Source organism: Rhinolophus sinicus, chromosome 15 (genome assembly GCF_057876585.1).
Source record: "Rhinolophus sinicus isolate RSI-liver-muscle chromosome 15, RSI-T2T, whole genome shotgun sequence".
In the NCBI taxonomy this organism is placed as follows: Eukaryota; Metazoa; Chordata; class Mammalia; order Chiroptera; family Rhinolophidae; genus Rhinolophus; species Rhinolophus sinicus.
In genome coordinates this window covers 1,401,466-1,426,450 of record NC_142515.1, presented here as the reverse complement: position 1 = coordinate 1,426,450, position 24,985 = coordinate 1,401,466, and the positions used below count along the sequence as shown (strand labels likewise).

The window sequence follows — 24,985 nt, the reverse complement described above, 5'->3', positions numbered from 1 at the left end:
GCAGGGCTGACAGCCTCCGCTGGTGGGCACAGTGATGTCCTGGGAGGGTGGCCCAGGAGGGGGTGGGCAGCTGTGCCCCTCCCGTGGGCTGCCCTGTGGGCCTCTTCCATCGCCTGAACAGTGTTCTGTATGATAAAACTGTAGGTGTAACTGAGCACTTTCCTGAGCTCTGTGAGTCATTCAACAAATCTTCACACCTGAGGGGAGGTTGGGGGACCCCCAGATTTGCAGTCAGCCAGGCAGGACCCCGGGGACGCCCTATGCAGCTGGGTCTTGAGTGCAGGCATCTCGTGTGACTGAGCCCTTAGCCTACGGGGTCTGGGCTCGCTGTGGGGGTCCTGTTGGAACTGAGTTGGATGGTAGGACACTCAGAAGTGCTGGGAGAACCCAGAACCGGCTGCTCTTGGCACACTGTTCCTATAAGGAGGCCCTTCCCAGAGCAGCGTGCCCGGGGTGCAGGGCCGGAGGCCGGGACCTGGCGTAGAAGGCACAGATGCCTCTCCCGAGCACAGCAGGGTCACGACCGTGAGCAGGGCAGGGGCCATGCCAGGGACAGGTAGACGCCCCACCTGCACCTCTGGCTCTGCTGTCACCAGCGACACCACACCAGACTGACGTCTCACGGCGCATTACACACTCGCCACTGCTTTGTATTCAGTTCTCTAAATTAGCTGCTCCTGCCAGCTACAGCCTGAACTCTAATCTTTGGTTTTAAAACTAATTTTTACTGGAATAACCTTTTCATTTTGCCTCCAAATCACTCGATTATAAAAGGGCGTTTTTAAAAACCAGAGACAGCGCTCGCTCCCTTGCAGAGAGTGTTTTGAGCGTGGCAATCTCAAAGACGAGAGCCCTCTCCCAGGGTGGCTGGGGCGGCCCAGCACAGGGCTCCTTAGCAGCGGCCACTCACCCCTTCCTGGGGATGAGGGGTCCTCGGGGCTGGCGCTCGCCACATCTCTGCAGGCTGTTTCACTGGTGGGTATGCAACAGTGCCATTATTTGAATGTATATCTGCAGATGTATTGCAGCACAATAACTTATTACTAAAATGCTATTTTTCTTCCTGCAGAATCTACACCTATTCCTGCCATGAGCTGCAAATTAATTTTTGAAACCACAGTGTTACCTAAGGAGCGTGCCCTTCCCTGTGGTGACAGCAAGCAAACCCTGGGACAAGGCAAGGCCGTGTCTCATTGCTCTTAGGTGTCAGGGCATCTTACCAGGGGGACCCGGGCACGGGGGTGGAGGCCACCGGTCTGTTGCCTTTTGCTGTGCTGTCCTCTGCTGTCACCAGGATCGATGGAGGCTCCTTTGAACAGAGAGAGAAAAGTGCTTTTTATATTTTTGTTTAAACACTCATCTTCAATTACCAGCAACCAAGGAAGGAGTAACAGGTCTCCTGCAGACAGACCTGCCTTCAGCAGCCACTAGATAATGACCTGCTCAGTGCAGCAAAGCAAAAGGGACAAGCAATTATGCTGAGAATACAGAATTCATGGCACAACAGACCATGCTGAAGAACTGTGATGAAGGCAGCCCCCTAATTATCCCAAGTGGGCTAAACTGTCTGCTTTTGCAGACACGAGACAGGCACTGGCAGCCGTGAACGTCGTGGGGGCAGACAAGCCCACTGGATTCACCTCCGGAAACTGACTGACTCAGTGCTGGAGTCACCGTGCCACCAAAACACTGCGTTCCCTGGCAGCAGGGAGGCTCAAGGCTGCGGGGGCTCCTGGGTGCAGCTGGGGGCCCATCCTTTCCCCTTGGAGGCAGGAGGAAGGACAAGCCCATGTCCTCCCTGAGTCTGGTGGCTCCATGACTGTGTCCTTCCTCAAGCGTGTAGCTGGGGGGCAGAGCTCAGGGGACGTTGACATCGTGGGACATTTTCAAACCCATGATGCACAGCTGGGTTTGAAAACCACTCTGTGTCTGTCTCCATGTAGAAAGTAAAGAACGCTTAACATTGCATCACCTGAGGAAAATGAAGATTTATTCCCTGCAAGTAGAAAGAAGACACATATGGCTGGAACACTCGATCACTGTTCATTATGGATAGAATTTAGAGAGAAACACAAGTTGGTTTCAATTAGAAAATGTGGGCGAGTATAACTCCAACACAAACATGGACCCAAGATTCGCGTTAGCTGCACGGACGCACGACAGACGGCGGTTCAGTGAGAGGAAGCAGCACCGAGCCCCTCCGGTACAACGCAAAACCACCACGGGCACTCATGAGAAAAGTGTCATCTCGATGTTGGAGCAGTGACGAGACGGGAGTGAAACCCCAGGGAGCACAGCCAAGTCTGGTGGTGACGGACTCATCCTCTTCTGCCACCTGTTCTGTGGTTTTAATCTCAAACTCAGAATAACAGGATATAGACCGTGTTCTCTTTCTCTCTGAAAAGCAGGTGAATTTGAAAAAACACCAGCGTGTTACCCAAAGCAAAAGCAGGCTGTGTGCTGAGAGTGGCAGGTGACATTAAAGCTCTAGGTTCATTTAAAAACAAAAAGGATGTCACCCAAAAGTTTTAGGGTCTCCGTGTCTACCATCATATGAGACAGTGACGTTGAGGAGATAAACCATTTGTTTGAATGACCAATGGTGAGTGAAGTCAGTGGGCCCACACCTGGACGTGGGCACTCACAGCGTCAGCCACCCCAAGGCACAGCCATTGCACCAAAAGCCCAACACACTTGCTCGAGGGGCCCCAGGGCTCACTTCCGTTGTCTTGGACTCCTTACAAACACAGTAAGTTAGAAAGGAAAGGGCCGGGTGATGGAAGCACTGAAACATAAAATTCAAACAAAAATGTAAAAGAAGCCCAGGTGAGATAAATCTCAAGCACGTAAACAGGGGCTCTTGTCAAATTGTTGACAACAGAGGGAGCTGCCACCATTGGCACCACCCATCCATGAGACGGGGACCTAGAGGGCTCACGCCATCTGGAATGAACAGCCAGTGCTGGCAGAGCCGGCCGGAGGAAGGATGGGAAGTCCTGGGACGGCAACCTGCACCCGGAAAAGTTCCTGCATGGTCTCCGAGCAAACCGGAAGCTGACAGAAAAACCACACCGGAAACGCGGGCTCCTCCATCCACACGTGTCCATCCACGGCTGTACTGGGGTGTCCCTGGGGCCCTTCGTTCACGGCCACAGATCATTACACTAAATAAATGACTTGTAATTTATATAATTAAGCCTAAGTTCACAAGTTTAAGAACAATTTTCTTTAGAAGTTTTGGGTAGTAGCAAATGTCTTTGTTTCCTGTGATAAAATAAGGTCAGGAAGAATAATTAACATAACAGGGAGTACTGAGGAAGAGCTGTGTTAAAAAATTCATGAATAGCAGAGTTTATATTACTAATCCAATTAGAAAAACGAGGGGAGATTTTCATTATGAAGCAAACTGAACAGTAGCAACCCAGTGAGGGGCCCCCGAGTACTAGATTACCCCGCTAATTACTCAAGGAAATATGGCGGGAGGTGATTTGTGTCGGGACAAACACTTAAATTTGGCCACGCTGGGATTGTGTGCTGCTAATTACCGAGGCCGTCTCCACGAGGCGCTCGAGGGTGATGACTTCCTGTTGATGGCAGAAATGGCTAATCATGGCATGAAGCTGCCCTTCCATGCTACAGCAATAAAAGTGAATTAGACGCGCCGAGCAAAGTGATAAAGAAAGTCGTTACGGGCCTGGAAAGACGGTCTGATTAAGAAATATGTAATTCTGGCACGGACGCTGGTCTCCCGTAGAGAAGCCCTACATCGGGGAGCAAAGGTTTAATTTGCAGTACCATTCCTGACCAGTTTGCACCATTAGTGTCGGCACCCACAACGGGGCAGAAGCCGTGGGAACCAGCCATGGTGCTGGGAGTTCTCGCTATGGGGAACTGGCACAAAAAGCAGCGGGGACAGCGATGTCACAGGGCCTGTGCTGAGAGCTGACAAAAGTCAAGTGAGAGAGCAAGTTAGCGAAACACTGCTCAGACCAGAGGCCTCCAGGGTGTGTGACAGTTCTGGGCAAATTAAATGCCATTTGAGATTTTCAAATGCAGCCGTAAAAGCGAACCTCCCGGGTTATTCAGGTGAAGGCAAACCTGCAATGCTTCATGCTCAGTCCTTAAAACCTCGTCTGGCAAACGGGTAGGGGAGGCCTAAGGCTAGAATGTGTTCAAACAAACCTGTTGGCTTTTCTTTAACAGTAAACTCCAAACAAGAACGCGGCCTTGCCGGAGTGGTGTCTGCGTGCAGCCGGCCACCCCCCCGCCGTGATACCCTCCTGAGTGCTGGGGATGAGTAGCCGGGAGTCAGGGTCACACCCACGCTCCATGGCCGGGCTGCTCCCATCACAGCTCTTGGATGCCTCAGCCTTTTTCCCAGGCGACCTCAGGATCTTGGGATTTGACTGTCACACAGTGTCCTGGCTAAACGCCCCTGCACTGAGCCATGTGGGGGAACAGGAGTGACGTGTGGGCCGGCCCAAGTCCTCCCGACCCCGGGCTCGGCCAACACCAACCTTGTCTCCGTGGTGCCTGGCCGGGCGCTTCCTCTCCGCATGCAGCATCAGGGTCGGGGCGCAGGGCGCCGGGCCTCGCTCCCTGCTTCTTTCTGTTGGAGCAAAACAATCACCATGAATTAGCATGCCATTTGTCACATCACTTTGGAAAAGCTAAACAAGGGCAAAACGTGGCCTGGAAAACTCAATTGGCAAACACTGCCTCCACAGGAAGGTGTGCTGTCACGTCCCCTGTACTTTAGCCTCGTGACGAGGTCCTCCAATGACATCACTGCCCTGGGCACACTGCCTGCCCGTGCGCGGCACCAGCCACACGCTGTTGGCCAAGCCTCGTGCACCCGGCCACAGTGGCTCTGGACAGGGGACACGGGCTCCCTGGCGGGGACAGCCAGCATGTGACAGCAGAGCCAGGCTTTCTTAGGCTTCAGCGGCTGGTGGCCACCGAGGGCCACCTGGGCCCAATGTCTGTGTGCTCACCACTGACATGGGCTCTGGCTTTGCCTCGGGTCGGCCCCCACGACCTCTGGGAGGGGAGAAGGGAAGTGTCAACTGTGGATGCCGAATACGGAAAAGGTTCTGAACACAAAAGGAAGTTTACATTCTGTCTTGTTCTCAGACGTCTGCAGGTGGCACAGAGGTGCCCCGACAGACAGCAAGATTAACCGCTGTTCACACCAAGGACTAGAAGGAAAACCCGAACCGTTTAGCCTCACACCAGCCTGACACATACATTCACTGAGGACACCCAGGAAGCGTCTCTCCCACCAGCTCGAAGGTCAGGACCCCTCGACCTGGAGCGACAGGTTGTGCAGCATAGAAAGGTCCCCGTAGATCCTTCCCGGCTGAAGGGAAGACGGGAGCCTAGTGAGCCTTGTGGTACATGAGCGTGTGCATGAGTGTGTGTGTGCATGTGTGCACGTGTGTGTGTACACATGTGTGTATACACACGTGTGTGTGCGTGCACACACAAAGGAAGTGGCAGGAACTGTGCCTTGAGGCCTCTTTCAAGCCCAGGCATCTGTACTTGGGGGGCGATGGGGTGACGGGGCCACCAGTGCCCACTTCACCTCCATCCCATCCTCCTGCTCCCTCTGTTGGCTTCGTCTGCCCCATTCTGGGAAGGAGGTTTGCAGGAAGGGGCCCCGCAGGCTGGGGGCCCACCTGGGGTCCAGCTGTCCAGCCCAGTGGGCATCCGCCCCTGGAACCATATGGCTGCAGAGCCTCATCCACAGCCCGCAGTGGGGACTCACCTCACTCTGGGGACACTCTGGTGACAACTGTACTTCAGAGGCAGAGCAGTGCCAAGGGGAAAGCTCTGGACTCAGACCAAATGTCTGGTCCCCACTGAGGTGTGGTGTCTGCACAAGGCAGAAGCTCACGGAGCTGATGGAGCCAACGTCCAGCCCTCTGGCCACATTTCCTCCATGGCTGCCCATGCGCCCTGCAGAGACCGTTTGGCAGGTGGAGACCTCATGACCCTCAGCCCCAGTGTCTTCCTCTTCCGGTGTCACAACGCACAGAGCAAGTGTGGGGGACTCGATTCAATCGACAATAGATTTTCTGGGTACTCTGCCCCATCCCCTCATCTGACGGAGCGTGCTTGTAACCAGGTGACAATGGAGCTGTAGTGGCCTCAGCCCAGGGCCTCGATGCGGCCACCACCAGCTAGGAAGAAAGTGGGGCAGCGTTTACCCAGGTGGCACCCGTCCTGGAACCCCAGCTCTTCCCCACCTGCAGCCGAGGAGACGGGGTGGGGAGCGGCGCCCAGGTGGTCAGACACACCACAGAAGCTTGTGTGCCTGTGTGGGGGCCACAGAGGAGAGAGCCCCCAAAACAGCGCCTGTGAGAAAGGAAGGGGTCAGCCGCAGGGAACACCAGTGAGTCCCAGGAGACTCCCCAGAGGAGCAGCAGGCCCTGGGGCCTCATCCCCTGCTGAGCGAGCGGGACCAGAGAAGAAAAATACACTGATCCCGCCCCCCTCCCTCATACAGAGACCCAGCCCCAAGCAGGTCCAAGGAAAGGGGCAGAAAAGCTTGGACTTTGAATGAAGTCGCATGTTTCGGTTGTGAGCCCGGAGTCCATGTGCTTTGTGACAGGACTGGGACCTGTTCTACGGCTGGACCTGTGCGGTGGCTTCTTCCGCCCATTCGCTGTGCACTGCATTCGACTCCGCACGGGCCATGCCAGGGAAGAGCGGGTGGCGTCCTGGTCCCGGCGCCTGCTCTGTGGCAGCCGGCGGCACTGCTCACACAGAGCGGTTGTTACAGGGCTCGCCATGTCTTCTCGACGAACGAGGGAGTAACCCGCACCGTAGAAAGGCATGAAGACAACACCCAGCGAGGCCGTGGGCTGGCCGCGCTCTCCTCTGACGGGAGCACGTGTCCCTCAGCTGCTCAGAAACCATGAACCTTTCTTTTACTGAGAACAGTCGACCTTTGTAAGACTCCTCTTCCGATGTGGCTTTTGAGATCCGAGGCTTTGCGTTTCCCACCGTGGCTGCTTCTTTGAGAAGACAGCTGGGCAGTCACACGCATCCCCCAGAATCCCCCCGACGTGTGCGGCCTGCCCTGCACGTCTCCTCAATGCTGGCTCTCTCACCGTCGCGGGTCGCAGCCACCTTGGAGGTGTGTGCTGAGCCGCAGACCCTGGGCTCCCTCATGGGCCATCGCGTCTGTGGCGCAGCCGTCCTACTGTGGAGGTGCTTTTCTCTGCGGGCCATTTCTGGGGTCCACTCTGACAGGCGTAAGTGCTCCTGCTTTGGGCCTCTCCACAAACTCTGATGATATTGTCATAAATAGTCCTGAGTGTCCAGGAAAAGTCATTTGTGGAAGAAAGTCAGCAAGTTGACGCTGGGAGCTAAGATACGTCGGGGCGCATGGGAGACGTTTCCGGGCTCCGAGAGAAGCAGGATGGGAATCTCTCCCCGTGCGCTCCATCTACTGATCCAGCCCAGCTCTGCGATTCACATTGCTCCCGAATGGCCTTTGGTTTGATTTTCCTCCTGGCCCGCTGAGTGACCAGGACCGGAAAGGTCACCTGGACGTCTGCAAGGAGCACAGGGGTCCAGGCTGAAAGCCCCACGTCAATCAACTGATAAGTGTGTATTCACTGCCCATGTAGGACCGAGCACAATCCTGGCTCTTTGTGGAGAGCAGTGAGCTTCTCCCCACAAAATGCACAGGAATTGGTGAGGGTGCCCAGAGGGAAGCACAGGACAAAAGACTTGGAAGGTGAATAGTGGCAATAACTTATCCCCTTGACAAAAATGAGAAAAATGCCAGGTCCCTTCTCTTGGCTAGATGTGGCTTTGGACACTTACCCAGCTTCATTTCTCTAAAAGAACGAGGTGGGCCTGCTCTCGCCCTATTCAGAGGCCACAGCCCACTCCCAAGCACATCATGTCTTGGTCATTAGTCCGGCTCTAAGCCACCTGTTCTCTTAAAGTCCCAGAACCATGAAGACACAAAGGTATCTGCCGTCACCTGGCATCAGGCCCCAGACCAGCGGCAGCTGGGCCACGGCAGGGAGGGGCTGCGAGCCTGCGGTACTTCACTCCCTGGCAGCAGCACAGAAGACCGAGGTTCAGTGAAGCACTAGGGTTCTTTAACCATCCAAAAAATTGCTTTGTTAAATACATTAAAATAAAGAACCATTGCAGACAAGTCAAACTTGTGTAACTTGTCAAAAAGGCATGACAAATATGTCAGCCTCTCCTAATTCAAAGGGCGATTCTGAGATTCAACCGAATTTTAATTCACTAAATATTGACCTCTTGGCCTCAGTTCCCTCATCTATAAAATAAACCAATCTCTTAAGTTTCTTCTGCTTCTGGGATTCCAAAAGCCAACAGACTCTCTCGAGCTGCTTGGGGCATATCCCAAAGGAATACGGGACAAAGAGTGACCTGGGAGGGAGGGCTGGGAGAACATTCTTGTTGGGGTTTCCTGCTGGGACAATGGCTCACTCCTAACCGAGAAGATGGACTAGCCCTAAGGAGCGGGACGCAAGAGAGGACAAACCTTTTCTCCCCTGAAAAGCCAATGGTGACCTCTGACAGAATTTGTAGTTAGGTGACCCATCGCCTCCTAGACTGAGGAGACCCCTGACCCACGGACAGTCAGCACCGCATGACCCTGGTGGTGCCCGTAGGTAGGAGGGGACAGCAGGATGACGAGGGCCTGGTTGCTGCAGACCACCGGCTGTCAAGGGGAGGGTTTGCAAAGAAAATGCACAGCACTAGCTCTGTGCACGCTGGCCTCTCCTGCAGTGACGGGGAGTGACACTGGGATAGCTCTGCAGATGGGTCATGTGGGCGACTCTCGCCAATGACCTCTCTTCCTAGAAAGGCCTGCATAGCACCTGGGGGTGGCAGGGGACAATCCTGGAGTCACTGGGGCTCCATTTTCTGTTTGCCACAAGCTAGTGACCCCATTTCTATGTGTGAATTTTCTCACCTCCAAGAACAAATTATGTGCCCTCCACTTACAGAGGTGTCTCAGGGAGACCGATGAATGGGATTCTATTCTGAACACTGTCCCCATAAGCACCAACTTCAAATGATTTGCTCAACAATTCGGCAAAGTGGGAAACCATCCCATTTTACACAAAAGAAAAATGGACAAGGCGAGTTATTTTCCAGGTTGCAAAGCAAACCACTAGGGAGGGCTAAAATTACTTGTTAATTTAAGTGGCGTTGGGCTCCTTTGAAGTTTTTGACAATAAAATAAGGGAAAATGAAATTCATGTTATAGATGATAAAAAGGACCCACTCAGGGCCACTGTATATGCTTCTAAATGAGGCTTGACCAGCACATTGATTTTCAGAGTTCACCTCCTAAGAACTGACACATCCATGGGAGACGCGGTCTTTGGAAAGTGGCCGGAGTCCAGCTCTAATGCCGCTCGAGCAATAAATGAGCATGAGCTGCTGGCCCAGGGGCACTGATGGAAGAGAGAGACACGACAAACCTAGAGCGCTGCGGGGACCTGGGGGCTTGGATTGGAGGTGGGCCAGCGAGGCCTGGCTGCAGCCGGGTACGTGGGCCTGGAGCAGGGGGGGTGCTCCTGGAAGCAAACCCATTTCCTTGCAAGCCTGCCCTACCATGGAGACCTGCCAGCAGGGCTCAGGCCCCACCCATCGCTGCGAAACCATCACTGCACAGGCTATGTCCTGCTGGCGCAGTTTGCATAGAAGGGCAGGACTGGGCAGGTGCCCTTGGGCTCAGGGACGGAAGCAGGAGGCAGAGGTGACAACTCCTCGGGAGCTGCCCTCCCAGAGCTGGGCTTCCGCCAGGCTGCCGGGAAGCTGCTGGCCAGGGTGGCGGGCACAGAGGTGGCAACGGTGGATTGTCATGGAGACCCTGCTCTTCAGCACCCCCCTCTCACCAGGGGCCACAGAGGCTGCCGTCTTCTCAAGCCTGTTACCAGAGTGTCTGACACAGTGGGACGCAAGGCCATGAGTGAAAGGACCCAGACACCTGGCAGCGCAACGGCGGCATGAAGATGACACCGAGAATGCCCACCGCTGACGACACTCACTGGGACAGAACCATCCTACCATGTCGCGGAGGAACACAGCAGCAATCCCACACGCTGAGAGGAAGGCAGAAATCCTGGCGGCAGCTGCACTGTAACAGCTGTCTCAGCCCACCTCCACGGGGCTGAAAAGACGGCACAATTGCCCGGCAGTGGAGTCCCAGGGGCTCGGTCTCAGCACTGCTCAGTGGGCCAGCAGAGCGTCCCGCAGCCAGGACATCGTGTGCTGGAGAGGGTCTCAGGTGAGAAGGGTCGTTTGATGGGCCAGGGCTGTGAGAACCTGGGTCCTGAAGCTCCAGACGGCCCCCTTCCCCGCCCTCCTGCTCCCCCAGCAAAGGCTGGCAAATGAGTCTGCAGGCCCCTTTGAACTCCACTCTAACAAAGATTATTCATATAAATGGCAACCCACCTCAGTCCACCTAAATTTTTCATGGGTAGTGATCTTAGAGCTGAGGAGCCACATAGAGAGTCACTTTTTACCCGACTGTAACATCCTGGATTTCCCTCTGTAGGAACTCAAGGTTTGTAAACATTCAGGTTACAGGGCGTGAGCTTGGCTTTCTCCACCTGAGAGGGAGACTGTCCTGTGAGGCAGCTCCCTCCTGTAACACAGCTGCACCCCTGCAATGCCCTCCAGCCCTGTAAAGCGACACCACAGGTAACACGGCCCAGCTCGTCTGTCCCCAGCCAAGGTCCCACGGTGGAGCTTCTGGATTCTGCTGCTCGCCTGTTTGACTTAACAAGGATCCGGTGTCACCACTGGTCAGGGTGGCCTGTGGGGACAAGGGATCGTCCTGCTGGACTGTTCTAGAACCCAAAGCACTCCAGTTCTTAGATGAAGGTGGGCTTCTGATGACGAGCGAGCAGGGAGTGGAGGTGCCCGAAACCCATGTACACGCCCTCGGCTCCTGGCCCGGGGTTTACATTTCCAGGGTGTTTCGGGGGCAGGTGCGCTGCTCCTCTGCGGCCAGCACCCCACCTAGCAGCAGCATGGGACACACGTCAGCCGCTGAGCAGGTGACAGGCCGAAGGGACAGAATTGTCAGGGAGGAGCCTTCACGCCTCTGCACGTCCGCTGCAGGCTCCCTGCCCAGACCCCCACCCCAGCTTCACTGAGACCTTAGTGGCACCTGTGCCCCACAGTGCAGCCCCCCACCCCTGGCCCCAGCCCCCGCTGTGGCTTACAGGCCAAACCCCTGTGTTCTTCCTCCAGCAATGAGCCTGGCGTGGGGCCGTTTTCACCTCTTTGCAGCCCCCTCCGGCCCCCGAGCCCCAGCAGGTAGGGACCGGGGCGGGCTCGCAGGATCTGTCTCTGTGCCCCTGAGAATTCCGCTAAGAGCCGAGGTGTCTCTGGGGGGGAGGGCACCGCAGGAAGCTGCTTTGAGCCTCTGCACTGTGAGGTTACCTGCTTCACTCTAACAGGATCATGAATTTTAAACAAGACGGTGTCACAAGCGATGACATCCCAGGAGCTCAGCAGGAACGAGGAAGCTGACTGGCGTGTGGCCCCTACAGTGGCTCCTTTGGGAAAGGAGGACGCAGCTTTGCGGTTGGAATGTCTGTGGCTGCCCATTGGCCGAGCTTTGATGATGTCATAACGAACGTGTCACAGCTGGTCCTCACAGGCTTGGAAGAGCCACGTGATGGCAGAGTGTGCTTCCCGGGCCTTCCTCTCGAAGCTGAAGCCGGGGCTCCTGGCCCTCGCAGGGGCCCTGGCCGCCACCTGGAAACTGGTGGTGCCGACCCTTGACCTCCAGTCTCCCAGCCCATCACCAGCTCACACCTGTGGGTCCAGGCGGCTCAGGGCACAGGACCGCACTTCCGCCCCTCCCGGGCGTCCCCAACCGCCAGCCCCACGTGTCACTGCTCCCGGGTTGACCTCGTCCCCCCCACGTGCTGCTCTCTGATCAGGTCCTGCCACAATCGGCAGATGGGCCGCCCTGTACACGGCAAAGAGACACAAAGGAAATGCATGATGAGAAAACAGAGCCTTTCCACCACGGCCAGGCCTGCGTCAACGACACATGCGGTGACAAGTCCGGTGGCGTCATGCTGATTTTCATCCGTGGGGACACACCCGCTGCTCTCACCACCGAGGGGGCTCTGCTAGTTCCCTCTCATGGAGCCGTCAGCCCAGCCTCGCAGCCTCTGCTGACACAGAGTCAATGCCACACCGTGGGGGCCCGAGGGCTCCTATAAACACACCCCGGCCCTCCCCACGGTGCAGAAGGAAAGTAGGTGTGTGCTGAAGGCCCGGGCGAGCCAGGCGCCTGTGGCAGAGCTGGCCGCTAGCACCCCAGTGGCCCCCGGGCAGGAGCTGCATCCAGGCAGGGGCTGTGGTGGAACCTCTCTCTGTTCCTTTTCACGGGTCATGGCAAGAGGCCAAGCCACTCTTCCAGGCAGGACTGGACGGAGTCGTGAGTACAGAAACATCAATGTTTGTATCATTTGGGTCGGTTTTCAAACTTCCTTTCCATCTGAGGATGCACTAAACAGAGGCAGGAAGAATCCTGCCCTTCTGGATATCCTGGGTCCTCGAGGGCACAGCCTACCCCCCCATCCCCCCGTCCCCAGGGCCACCACGGTAGCCTGGGGTCCTCCAGCCTCTGCAGCAGCGCATGTGACGGAGCCTCATGACCCTGGAAAGTTCAGGCAGAGCCCCGCGCACCAACATGACCACCCCGGGGCAGGGACACAGGGCGGGGACAGGTCCCCAGCGACCCCTTCAAACCACAGGTTATTAGACAAGGATCACAGGTTTTTATTTGGTTTTTATCTTGAGGCCAATGAAAATGTTGCTAATCTGTTCATATCACCTTCAACAAGCCAATCGGAGCTTAATCGATACTTGAGCACAACTGAGACAGCTGCAGGCATGGCTGACGGCCCTGTCACGGCACCGGCTCCAGGGGCGCCCTTTGTGAGGTGGGGCCCGGGCACTCTGCATTCCCCATCTGCTCTGGTCACCGAGGTGACAGCCAGCAAGGGAAGCTCTGTTTCCTGCTTCTGCCCCAGGGGACAGCGGTCCTCCCCGAAGAGAAAGGGTTTCTAACCACTTCTGGTCAAAAGCATGTGCCAAGCGCAGCCCTGCTCTCAGCACAGCCGAGGTGTGAGGGGATGGGGGGAAGGCAGGCTCGCTGAGGCCACGGGAGCTGCGGTCTGGCGGGCAGTGAGTGACCAGCCAGCGCTGAGGCCAGGACGGCCCTCTGGAGCCCGGCCGCAGATGGACTCTGGGACAGTGATATTAAACTGAGACCCCAAAGGTGGGCTGGGCCATCGCATGGAGACAAGGCATAGCTAGTGCAAAGTCCCAGAGCTGTGACATCTATAACGAAACTCTGTCCCCAGATGCGGGGGCCAATGGGTACTGAAAGCCAGGTCGGCTCAGCGTCAGACCTGTCAGCCCCTGGCCCCCCAGTCTGGACATCACAGGGAGCCGTGGAAGCTAGAAGAAGTGAGGACAATGACGTATGAAATTGTCACTATAAATAATGTTACACATAGTATATTGTACACATATTACACAGTGTTTTATAGATATAGTAAAAATGATTAACTTTTATTTTCCAACAGAAGATTTTTTTCAAGGCCTCCCTCAACTGTTGCTATTATTTCATAAAAGAAAAGGACTCTCAAGAGGAGCCTACTCTTCTTAGTGCCTTTGGACAATGCGAAAACTAAGTGTCGCAGCCTCCGCCTTCCGACACTGCACTTGACACCTTAGCTAGCTTAGCCTGAGTATTCATAGCTTCAGACTTTAAAACTTCCTCAAAGTACCTTTTCATATAGCCTTCAGTTATATTTGAAAGAGAAACCCATGATTAAATACATTCATATTCTAAACTACATCATTAAATTTTATCAAATAGGAATATTTTTGTAAAAAACGGGATCCGATATTAAAGCAATTGTAATGTACAGGGAGACTTGTGAAGCCCGCGTTTCTGGGACTTACGGTCACTCAGTGTGTCCTATTCTTAGCCACACCTGTCACCTTGAGGGCCTCAGGGTCTGATGCATTTTCGGGGCAGGGCAGGAAGTGTTCAGACCAGGACGGCACAGACGCCCCCCACGCTGCCTGCAGGCTGTGGAGCTGAGCCGGAGGCCCCTCTCGGGAGGGTCCCTGCTCCCTGCTCCTCGTGGCTGAGACACACTGTCCAGTCCTCTGGCTGGGCTGGGAGCACCCACCATGAGCCACAGCCTGGGACGTGCGGGGGCTGCCATGGGGTTCAGTTAGGGACCTGGCCTGGGAGGATCAGAACCATGGAGGGTGAGACAGCAGCCACGTCACCCTGGGGACCATGCTGGTGTCGGGCTTGGCACACAGGCTGTGCTGGGAATCAGACAGGCCTGGGAGCGAAAGCCCAGCTTTGCCACTTACTCCCTTGACCTATGGGTACAATCGCTTACCCTGAGTTTCAATCTTCCCAACAGAATGAGAAAAACGATACCTGTCTTGGCTCAGCTGCCGTAACACAATGCCATGAATGGGCGCTTACCAACAGACCTGTTTCTCAGAGCTCTGCAGGCTGGACGTCCGAGACCAAGGTGCCAGTGCTGTGGGGTTCTGTCTGGCGAGCGCTGCCCCCTGGCTGCCCACGTGCTTCTCGATGTGCCTTCCCGTGGCAGAAAGCATGAAGCACTGGCGTCTCTTCTCATGAGGGCACTAATTCCAACCTGAGGGCCCAGCCGCTTGTCTGCATCAAACCCTAATTGTCCCCGAATGCCACATGGGGAGGTGGGAGTTCCACCTGTGAACTGGGGGGCACGACCATTCGCCCAACGCACTGCCACCTGGAAGGCTCTGGCTGTAGACAGAGATGCCAAACCCACCACACTGCCCACAGCATCTGCCCTGGGGGGCGCTCATGCAGCGGGATCCTAGCAGGTATGGGGCAAAATCACCCCAAAGCAGTCTCGTCCCCCGCACGGGGTCTGCCTGTGGCTGAGCAGAGAGGCCCCAGCTCAGAGGAGACCCCGATCAGCCTGCGGGTCAGGAGCACAGGCGTCTGTCTCCCTGCTCCCCACAGGTGCCAACTCAGCCCTCGGGCCCATGCTCTTCTCTGCAAAGCACAGCTCGTGCATCCAGTCGGCGCTTCTGAAGGAAGCAGCAGCAATTATTCTCTCATGGAAATCTTAAGGGCGCATTTGGCAGCTCCTTTCAAAGACACTGGGAAAGACCATTCATTCCTCCCACGGCATCATTGCTCGTGTTAAAATGTAGCCGCTCTCGGCATGGAAACCAAGACCACGGTGACACAGCAGTGAACCTAAGCATCTGTGTACATGTGTCTGTTTCCGTGCTTTCGTCAAGGCCCTGCTGAGTGCTGTAGACCCCTCACACGTCCCCGAGTCTCCCGAGTAAGTGCACAGAGGGAAAAGGCCTGAAGAGTCCCCTTGTGCCACCTACAAGACGCACCTTGCGTCGTCGTTGCAGGACAGAGGGCAAAGAACCCAGTGAGGGCACCCAGATTGGCACAGCCTGAGAGGCTGGCGCCTCAGGCAGTCCTTGTGTCCCCTGCAGCCAGCATCAGTAGGACCTCATTAGGTACCTAATTTGAAGGGAATAAACATCGCTTCAAAAATTCTCCTAGATATAAATCATGATTTGTGAGGAAGCACTTGCACGATTTAGATGCACATGTACTTACCAGGGTGTGTGCCCGATGCACAAAGTGTGCTTATGTTTCTCCTGCCCCTGCACGGCCAGAACAAAGCGCAGTCCCTCTGCCCATCCGACGGCCGGAGCGTTTGGTTTACATACACGCGGCTCCAGCACCCACAGGCCGCTTGTTCTCCAGGCCCGTTCAGAGTCAGCTCTGACTTTTTCAGACGCATCCACCTCAAAGTGCAGTCCGCACGTGGCTGATTTATTTTCACACTTCGATGTCATGAAATTAACAGCGCGGTGCTCATCTCGGCTGATGAGATTAACTCAGACTTTTTTTTTTAAACCAGCTTCTTTCAGTAATTTTATTTTCAAAAGGGAGGCTATTCCAGTCATTTGATACAAATGGCTTTAATTAGTTTAAGGCAAACATAACCTTTAAGGAACACAGGCTGGGGATTGCCGGTCTGTGGGCTAAGGCGAGAGAAGCAGAGCTGAGCTCATGGCGTCGCTCCGTGAAGTCAGCCGGCACCACCAGATTCAGTTTGGCCTTGGGCGAACCACCCATCACCTGAAGAGTAATGCCCGTGCCGAGGCCCCTGAGGCCCCAGCCCAGTCCATACACACAGGTGCGTTCTCATGACAAGGACAGGTGCCTTTTGCTGAACGAAGGGGTGGGGGAGCCCAGTCGGCTTGTGTTCTGTTTATTCTGCTCACCACCACCTACGACGGGAGCTGCACAGGCTTCAAGTATGGTAGATACTTTCAGGGAACTCGCATTTTTCACAACTATTTCTTTCAAAGGTATTAAAAATTAAAACCAGGCAAGCCTACACTTACCACGAAGCACCTGGTAAATAGAGACCCTTTGTTTTGTAAATACTCAAATGATGGTCCTTGTCTCGGGTGTTCCTTTTCCCAGTTCTCCTGGACTGGTGACCATGGGGGTTCAGCTCTGTTGGCTAGAATCAGAATTTCCGGTCCTTAAGCCAGGACTTCCACTGCACCCCCGACCTTGGACCCCCCCAACCCCGCCCGCCCGGCCTTCAGCCCCACCTCATCCTAGCAGGACAGAATCTAGCCCCAACCCTCCTCATCGGCACCTTGTTCTCAATGGAACTCTCCAGAATTCTGCCAGAGCACATGGCACAGCTTGACGCAGCTGCCCCGTCTGGAACAACCGCCCCAGCGCTCGCCCACGATGGAGCTCGGGCGCCACGCTCTGGGTCGCTGTCTATGACTCCACGCTGAAGGAACATTCTTGCTCTGCCCTCCCCTCTGTCTGCGTCTCATCACTGCACAGATACATCACTGAACAGTAACATTACTGGCTGATGCACTGTTCCTTCCTGGAAGGTGAACTCCATGGAGACAGGAACTGTGTCTTCAGCGTCTTGCCAACATGTACCTACTTGCACTGGTGTCGAGCGGCGAATTGCAAACCCCATGGGCCAAAGTCACCTCGCCACCTGGATGACCATCCTGCTCGGCATCTGCTGGGCTGAGCTGCGGGCTTTTCCAATCACGCATCTCTGCGTTTGTGCCTCTGCCCTGGACGTTTCTAATTCTGGGGTTGCCTCTCTGTCTGCCTGACAAAGGCGTTCCCCTCTTCCTGGTAGAAAGCCAATGCCTGTGCTCGGCAGAGCCTGTACTCACAGCACAGAGACCTTGTCGTCCATCTGTGTTTCAATACATTATACATATGTCTGTTCTAGCGTATCTCATTGAAATGGCTCATTACATGTCTGTGAGCGCCCTGAAAACAGAAGCCATGCGCTCTCATCTTTAAACCTACTTTAATCAACTGTGTGATTGACACAAAATAGATGCTTAATAGATAAATGTTGGATGGCTGACTAGCTGCATATGCAAATGAATGAACAGCCACCCACTGGAAGACACAAATGGGCTTGTCAAGTGTCCCTCCCACGTGCAGAGCAATCAGACTAAAGCGAAACAAATGGACAAATAAACAACAAAGTGGGCACACTGTCTGGCAAGAGCCACGGCCTCAGGTGGGGGTCCCGTACCAGAGCGAGGCTCTCCATTGCAGTCATCTAAGGATCCCCCACTGAACGGCAAGCACCCAGCTCCCCCAACCTCAAGTGCAATCCGTCTGCAGAGACTCTGCACAGTCACACAGCACGGTCGGAGCTCGCCTTCCTGCTGACTGACTCCGAAGTGTGAGTGGGCAGCTCAGGACGGCCAGACACCTGAGCAAGTGCACAGCACGAAGGACAAGGTCACCTGTAGGACACGGTCAGTGAGTGACAGCAGACGGCGTGTAACGGGGAGGAAGATTATAACGTTATAATAACCTGGGGTCCTTTCATGCTCTACGTAGTGACCTCAAGGGGATTTAAGAAGGTGCTTTTTCCATGAAACTGGAACAAAATGCTACCAAAAAATGGCATTTCAAGAATACCAACAAGCTCTAGGAATTGATAGATAATAGATAGATACGATTACATTTATATATAATTACAGTTATATTTCCCAAAGTTCTTTCTTGTTCTCTAATACATACATATCTATTCCAAATATTTAAAAAACAATGAATAGAGGTTTGAAAGGCAATATCAATTGTTCCAAATTAGATAAGAATGTAATAAAGGTTTTAAAAATTAAGAGACATGACTTGAATTAGGCAAATTCTTAGATATGATGTCAAAAGCATGAGAAACAAAAGAAAACTAAATTGCACTTCATCAACATTTAAAACTTTTTTGCACCAAAGGACACCATCAAGAAAATGAAATGAAAATCTACAAACTGGGAGAAAATATTTTCAAATCATATATCTGATATAAGGGTCTAGTGTCCAGAATATACAAAGAACTCTTACAATTAAAAAAGAAAAAGACAAACAACCCAATTAACAAACGAGCAAAGGACTTTAGAACAGGCATTTCTTCAAAGACGCACAAACGGCCACACAGACATGCAGACCTGATCAGCATCATTCGCAGGAAATGCACAATCACCATCAGGAGAGGCCACTTCACAGCCCCCAAAATGGTGACGATTTTTAAAAGAAGGAAAATAACACATCAGCAAGGATGTCGAGAAATTTGAATCTTTGTACGTTGCTGGTGGGCATGTAAAATGGCGTTTCCTCAGGAGTTAGACCCTCCTCGGTACATTCCCCAAAGAACTAAATCCAGGTACTCAAACAAACACGTGTCCACAAGCGTTCACAGGAGCACCAACATAACAGCCAGAAGGTGGAAACAACACCGGTTCCTCAGTGGATGGATGGATACGCAAAACGTGGTGTGGACGTACAACGGAAAACTATTCCGCCATCAATGGATTGAAACACTGACATGGGCTGCACCATGGACGCACCTTGACGACGTGTGCTCAGTGACAAGCCACACACGAAAGGTCACCTACTGTGTGAGTCCATTACGGGGAATATCCAGAACGGGGACCTCCGTGGGGACAGGCTGATGAATGGAGGACGGGTTTGCTTTTGGGTGAGGAAACGTTTAAACCAGACAGAGATGGTGGTTGCACCCTGTGGATGCACTAATTATCACTGAATTGTTCACTTTAAGATCATTAATTTTATGTTATATGCATTTCACCTCAATGAAACAAAGAGGAAAGGTAAGAAACACAGATACAGAGAATGAATCCACAAGTTGGACATGCAACTAATAAAGGCCCAGAAAGAGAATGGAGAATGACAAAAATGGATTTCCGAAAGCTCCAGAAACACAAAGCTACAGACTTGATGTCTACAGAGTTATATCTGGACCCATCAAGAAGCTACGAGGGGGAGGAATGATGATAAGCATTGATCTAGAAAGTTCCAGAAAGAAAAAGAAAACTATTTTCCCACAAAAAGAGGACAGGCTGAAATGGCCGAGCACTAAATGTGGTCACTTTTGTTTGGAGACACTCGTACATCTGGTTTGACAGGCAGAGGGCTGTGGCACGGAAGGTTCTAGACCTGGTCTGCCACTCTGCCCTGGGCACTGCGCACACCTGAGTTGCCCTCACGTTCTACTCTGCTCGTTGGCTGGTTGTGCTTTTCCTCACCCGCCTTCACCGGGATAAAGGTGACGCCTGTGTTCACCTCACAGAACAGCTGTGATACAAGGCGACTTTTGTGAAGAAGCTCTGAGAAGCCGGGAGCTGGGGGATGAAAGCTGCATCGAGCAGCAGACACGTGCTATCTGTTCCCTAACCCACACTGTCAACCCTGGCCGGCTGCCTGTCACCCCACAGGGTCCTCCCCCTCCCAGCCCACACCCCGGTCCCCTCCCACACGCAGCTGTGGCCCGTAGGACTGGGCAAGCCCACCAGAGCCCACACACCCCCCAGCTCCAGGGGAACAGAGACGCACAGGCCAAAAGCTGGACAGAGGGCAGAGGCTCAAGATACCAAAACAGTGACCTCTGGGATGGCAGGGGTCACAGGTCAAGTTGATGTCAGCCCACCCCGACCCCAGCTCTGCCACAGGAGGGTCTGACGGAGGAGGAGTGATGAATGAGGGGCAGATATCTGCTAGGGCCATGAGACCTGAGAGCCGAGGTCCCAGCTAATCCAGAGCAAGCCTGGCCCGTCCCTTGTTTAGGACACAAGACAGGTGCCCAGAGGCCCCGCAGGGAGCCCCCAGCTGATACTCTGCTGATACGCAGCCCGGTGGCCTCATTCCGGACTGACCCTCCCCTCCTCCCCCATCCTGGGCACGTCTGTCCTCAGCTCGCCTATGGGAAACCAAAGCTGAGACCATCTGCCCCTTTGGGTCCCCCCAGGTCTTGACTTCCCCACCTTCCCGTGGCCCCTTCGCTATTCTTCAACCACAAAACTGCCCAAAATGGCGCTCAGGCCACTGGGTCCTCTGTGGAGCTGTCACAGGCAGGTCCATGCAGCCGCCCCCACAGAGCGCTCTGCTCACAGCTGAGCAGGGCTGAGTGAGCAGAGAAGAGACCATGTGTGCACAGAGGGCGGGCTCCATGCGGCTCTGGGTTCCGCCCGACGATGGCGCCTTTCCCGGTCAGCCCACGCCGGGTGGACAGGAGCAGGCGGGAGCACACACCCTGTGTCCGATACCGAAAGGCAGCATTTCCTGTGCTCTGGCCCCAGCACATGCCGAGGTGGGGGCGGGCCGACACCCCCATTGTCTGCTGCTGGGGCAATTAAAGCACAAGCCCAGGACTTTGGGCAGATGGGGCTGTGCCGCTGCCGGGGTTCGTCATGGTGTCATCCCTGTGTTTAAATGCCAGTGACGGTCCCTGGCTGTTTGAGGCAATTAGTCAGTGAGTTGAAATCATGGGACTCACAGTCCCACCTGATACGAACAAACAGTCAACACGTGCACTCAGCCAGCTCCTGCAGAACACCTGGGAGAGGGGCTTCAAGGCTTTTATAAGGAGATGAAAGATGACTCTTGTCTGCACAATTAACTTTATCCACACCGGAAATATACAGGCCACAGTCAGAGAGAAATGAACGTCTGCAATACAAGCAGATATACACAAAACAACTGCACTGGTAAGCAGCCCCGCGTATACCATGTTTCCCTGAATATAAGACCTAGCCGGACAATCAGCTCTAATGCGTCTTTTGTAGCAAACATTAATGTAAGACCCGGTCTTATACTGATGTTTGCTCCAAAAGACGCATTAAAGCTGATTGTCTGGCTACGTCTTATTTTCGGGGAAATAGGGTAGTTAGCACGGCAGAGACAAAGCTGAGTCTCTGTTTCACTTACGTCTACATTCAATAACAGGCACGTCATTTACAGTAATTCAGGACGATCATTACAGAAAATTCCAAAGATGTTTCACCCAAATGCCTCAATGGCTTTGACTTTGGATTTTTTGCACATGTAATATACATATATATACATGGGAAATGGCTGTGCATCTCCTTCTAAATCAACTTCAGTTTTAATAGATAACACATCCACTGTTAATTATTCACATTTCCAAAAACGACAGATGGATATAACGTGAAATATCGCCGTCCACTCCTAAATCCAGACACACATCTTTCCCTGGAGTTAATGGATGCTGACACTCTCTTAGTGAGTTTCCTTAGATATTGGTGCATTTACAGACAAATATAAGTACATCTGTTTTCTATTTCTTTCTGGACACACACGTACCTTAAAAAGCCCTTGCTTTCTGCCTTTTGAAAAAATCTAATGCTCCATCTCTGAGATCCAGGTCAGGACAGCACGCATGGTCCTTCTGGTGGCTGATAGTGTCCACTGCCTGCTGACCAGCGTCTGTGTGCCCCAGGATGGGTGCAGGGCCAGCTCTGGTCTTTTGCTCCTACAGGTCTTGTCGCAGCAGCAACCTGGCACCCCAGGGAGCCTGTGTGAGGCTGGCCCCACAGGACACTGGTGGGTTGGAGGCTGCATGTCTTAGTGGTTTTCACAGTGTTGCCACACTGACCACCCCATTTGCAATTTGAGCCAACGACCACACCTCCCACCCCGGGGGAGTACCAGGCTTCCTGCCCAGGGCCACACACTGAGGCATCCACCTTTGACCATGCCAACCTGAAAGTGACAGCACATGTCTTAATAGATGCTCACTTTACTGTTGGTGCCTCCATTCAACAAACGCTCACTGAGAACCTCGTCTGTGCCAGGAACTGCTGTGGCCCAGGGCAGGGGGTGGGGTACGTGAGGGAACAAAACATGACATTCCCTGCCCGTGGAACTTACACTCTGATGGAGACACGGCATCAGGATGATTGCATGAGTACCTTTCCATGCACTGAAAACATCTCTGGGCTGATTTCCTCTTCTATGGACCTTATATCCGTGCCTTGGATCGCTTTCCTTTGGATGGCGGATCCTTTGTCTGGTAGTTACGGGCCCTTTTGGCCGAGGGCAGCTGCCCTCTGGCTTTCACTGCGATCATGCTTTCACGCCCTAGATTTTATGTTTTAAAGGGTCACATTTACCGTTCTTTCCTTTCAGAGCTCCTGGGTTTCTTGTCGTATCAGAAAAGAGCTACTCACTCCAAAGTACATAATAATTCTGCCATGATTTTTCTCTAGAAGTGCCCGGGTTTCATGTCTGCATGTCACTGCTGACTCCATCTGGGGACACCTTTCTATGTCACCTGGGGCTTTCCCATTGTCTCCACACCGTTACCCTAACAACCTGTGTTGGCCCTTGGTATGGAAGCCTTTTTTGTCACACACGAGGTGCCTGCGGGTCTGAGTCTGCTTCTGGAAGCGCACATACACATTTACATATCCGTCACCTATTTCTGCATGTACATACACACATGCTATTTTAAGAGTAAAGAAAGATGAATGTAAATGTTGGCCGGTGATGTACCTGTGTCACTAAACCCAAGCCCCCAGGTGCTCACAGGGGGTGGCAGAGACCCTGCAGGGCAGACCCTTCGGAGGTCTGTGGATCCCACCTTTGTCCCACCGGCCCAGGCCATGTGTCCGGTTCAAGCACAGTTGGGACTTGCTCTGACAAGCACAGGGGGCAGGTGAAATGGAGAGCGGGCAAATGGTCACTGTCACATTAGCAAACCCCAGGAACCTGGAGCTGTGCACAATAAGCCCGTGACAGCCTGTCTGTGACGAGCGGATGTGTCTGTCATCCTTAGCGTGGGTGCACCTCTCAGGTGGGAAACAACAGCCCCCATGTGCTGGCAGAGGCCTACCTCACTAGGTCCCTCATCCGAAAAGCTTGCAGCACAGCGTGGGTGGCCAGAGCTGGCTTAGTAACCAAACTGAGATTGAGAAAAGAAAATCCCCGTTGTTCAAGGTTGATTAGTGCCAGGAACCCCCTCCTGAAAGGTCCTCAGGGACCCGGCTTATTTCTAGAGACGCTCCCCTGGCCCGTCTTCCCAGCTCCTGCCCCAACAGCTCCCACAGGAGGGGCCCATGGCCTCAAGAATCCCAGCTCCTCAGCTCCACTTCCCAACACAGGTGAGGGCAGAGGACGCGGAACGCTGGGAGGCCCGCTGGCGTTGCCTCGCTGGAGGGGGCGGGAGCCACAGAGGAAGCCCACTGCACTGAACTGAATGAGCCCTGACTCCAGTCCCCCCCTGGGTCCCATGTGCCCACGGACACCCCACCCCCACCGGAGGGAGCAGTGGGGAGAAAGGTGTGGGCAGGACACAGCCAGCAGCCCGAGTGGGTCACAGCCGACATCTCTGTGGATTTCATGCAAACACACAATCATGGGAACACAGAGCCCGGAGCTCACAGGACCTTGGAAGGAACCAGAAGGACGGGGCTGACTTGGCTTCACCGAGTCTCTAAAGCCACCACTGGCGCAGGGTTACCCGCCTCGCTGGACATTTTACCTACACGCTGCCACATTCTCCAAAGCCCCTGTGAGCACGGCCTGAACGGCTGCTCATCTTTCCACAGAAGCCGTGTCCTGACTCAGCCCCGCTCTCGGCCACCGGCGTGGTTACTTTGCATTTTCCTGTTTCCACCAGATTCTGTGGCACATCCTCATGCAGCCCGCTCTGTGTGCCTGTCGCGGGGTGCTATCTGTCACTCTGCTGAGGACCCTCACAGCTTACCCCCGCCACACGGCCTGGGGCGCCTGTGCTGACAATGTGCCCGGCAGCCCCCCTCAGAGAGCACCAAGGAGCCGGTGAAGGGGTCCTCAAGGGGGCAAGGGGACACGTCTGGCGGCTGCCGCCCTACATTGGATTTCTGACGATGGCGTTTCCCGTAACACTTCCTGCCGGGAGCTGCTGGGCCAAATGACACAGACAAGTGAAGAGTCTTGATTTATATGAACCCATTTCTTTCCAGAGGCATTGTACCAAATTACATTATCACCAGCCACGTGGCACACCTTACTGCCAGTGGGAAAAAGCGTGTAGAAAACACTCACTGCAGACTGCTGGTGAGGGGCCCACGTGCGCACAGCGTCATGCCAGCTCCCAGTTTGTCTACGCCACAGCGGGCACCACGGCACCAGCCACGGCTGGAATGCTCCCCGTGTCTCTGCGTTTGGTCTTCAAGGTAGGGCGCTAGGTGACAAAGTCAGAAATGCGTGTGCTACGCAATCCACGCACGTGAAAACTCCATCACACTCACCCTCCCCATTGTCACGGACACACGTGTGTGTACACGGTCTGCTGGAATAACCTGCATCGCAGCAAACAGTTCATAGACGTTTCCTCTGGGAAACCAACAGGTGTGAGAGCAGACAGATTCCACACACATCTGAACTGTTTCCGCTTCTAAACAGAATGTATTCATTTCACAGTTCAGGAAAAAGAACACATTTAAACAGTCATCTACAGAGTCACACACCCTGGTTCAATGTCACCTATGATTTATGTTCATCGACGGCCACCCCGCAGAGAAG

The 24,985-nt window shown here is 54.0% G+C and overlaps 1 protein-coding gene across 5 annotated transcripts in view; it reads right to left on the bottom strand.

The window, feature by feature from the left end:
• The window catches only part of TCERG1L (transcription elongation regulator 1 like), a 403,196-nt gene that overhangs the window by 36,500 nt on the left and 341,711 nt on the right, over nucleotides 1-24,985 (bottom strand). For all 5 annotated transcript variants that reach the window (XM_088791740.1, XM_088791741.1, XM_088791742.1 and 2 more), the window contains 2 exons: nucleotides 4,518-4,609; nucleotides 1,221-1,309 (listed from right to left, as the gene is read on the bottom strand). In XM_088791740.1, coding sequence (XP_088647866.1) covers nucleotides 1,221-1,309; nucleotides 4,518-4,609 — 181 coding nt within the window. The remainder of the gene's footprint in view (nucleotides 1-1,220; nucleotides 1,310-4,517; nucleotides 4,610-24,985) is intronic.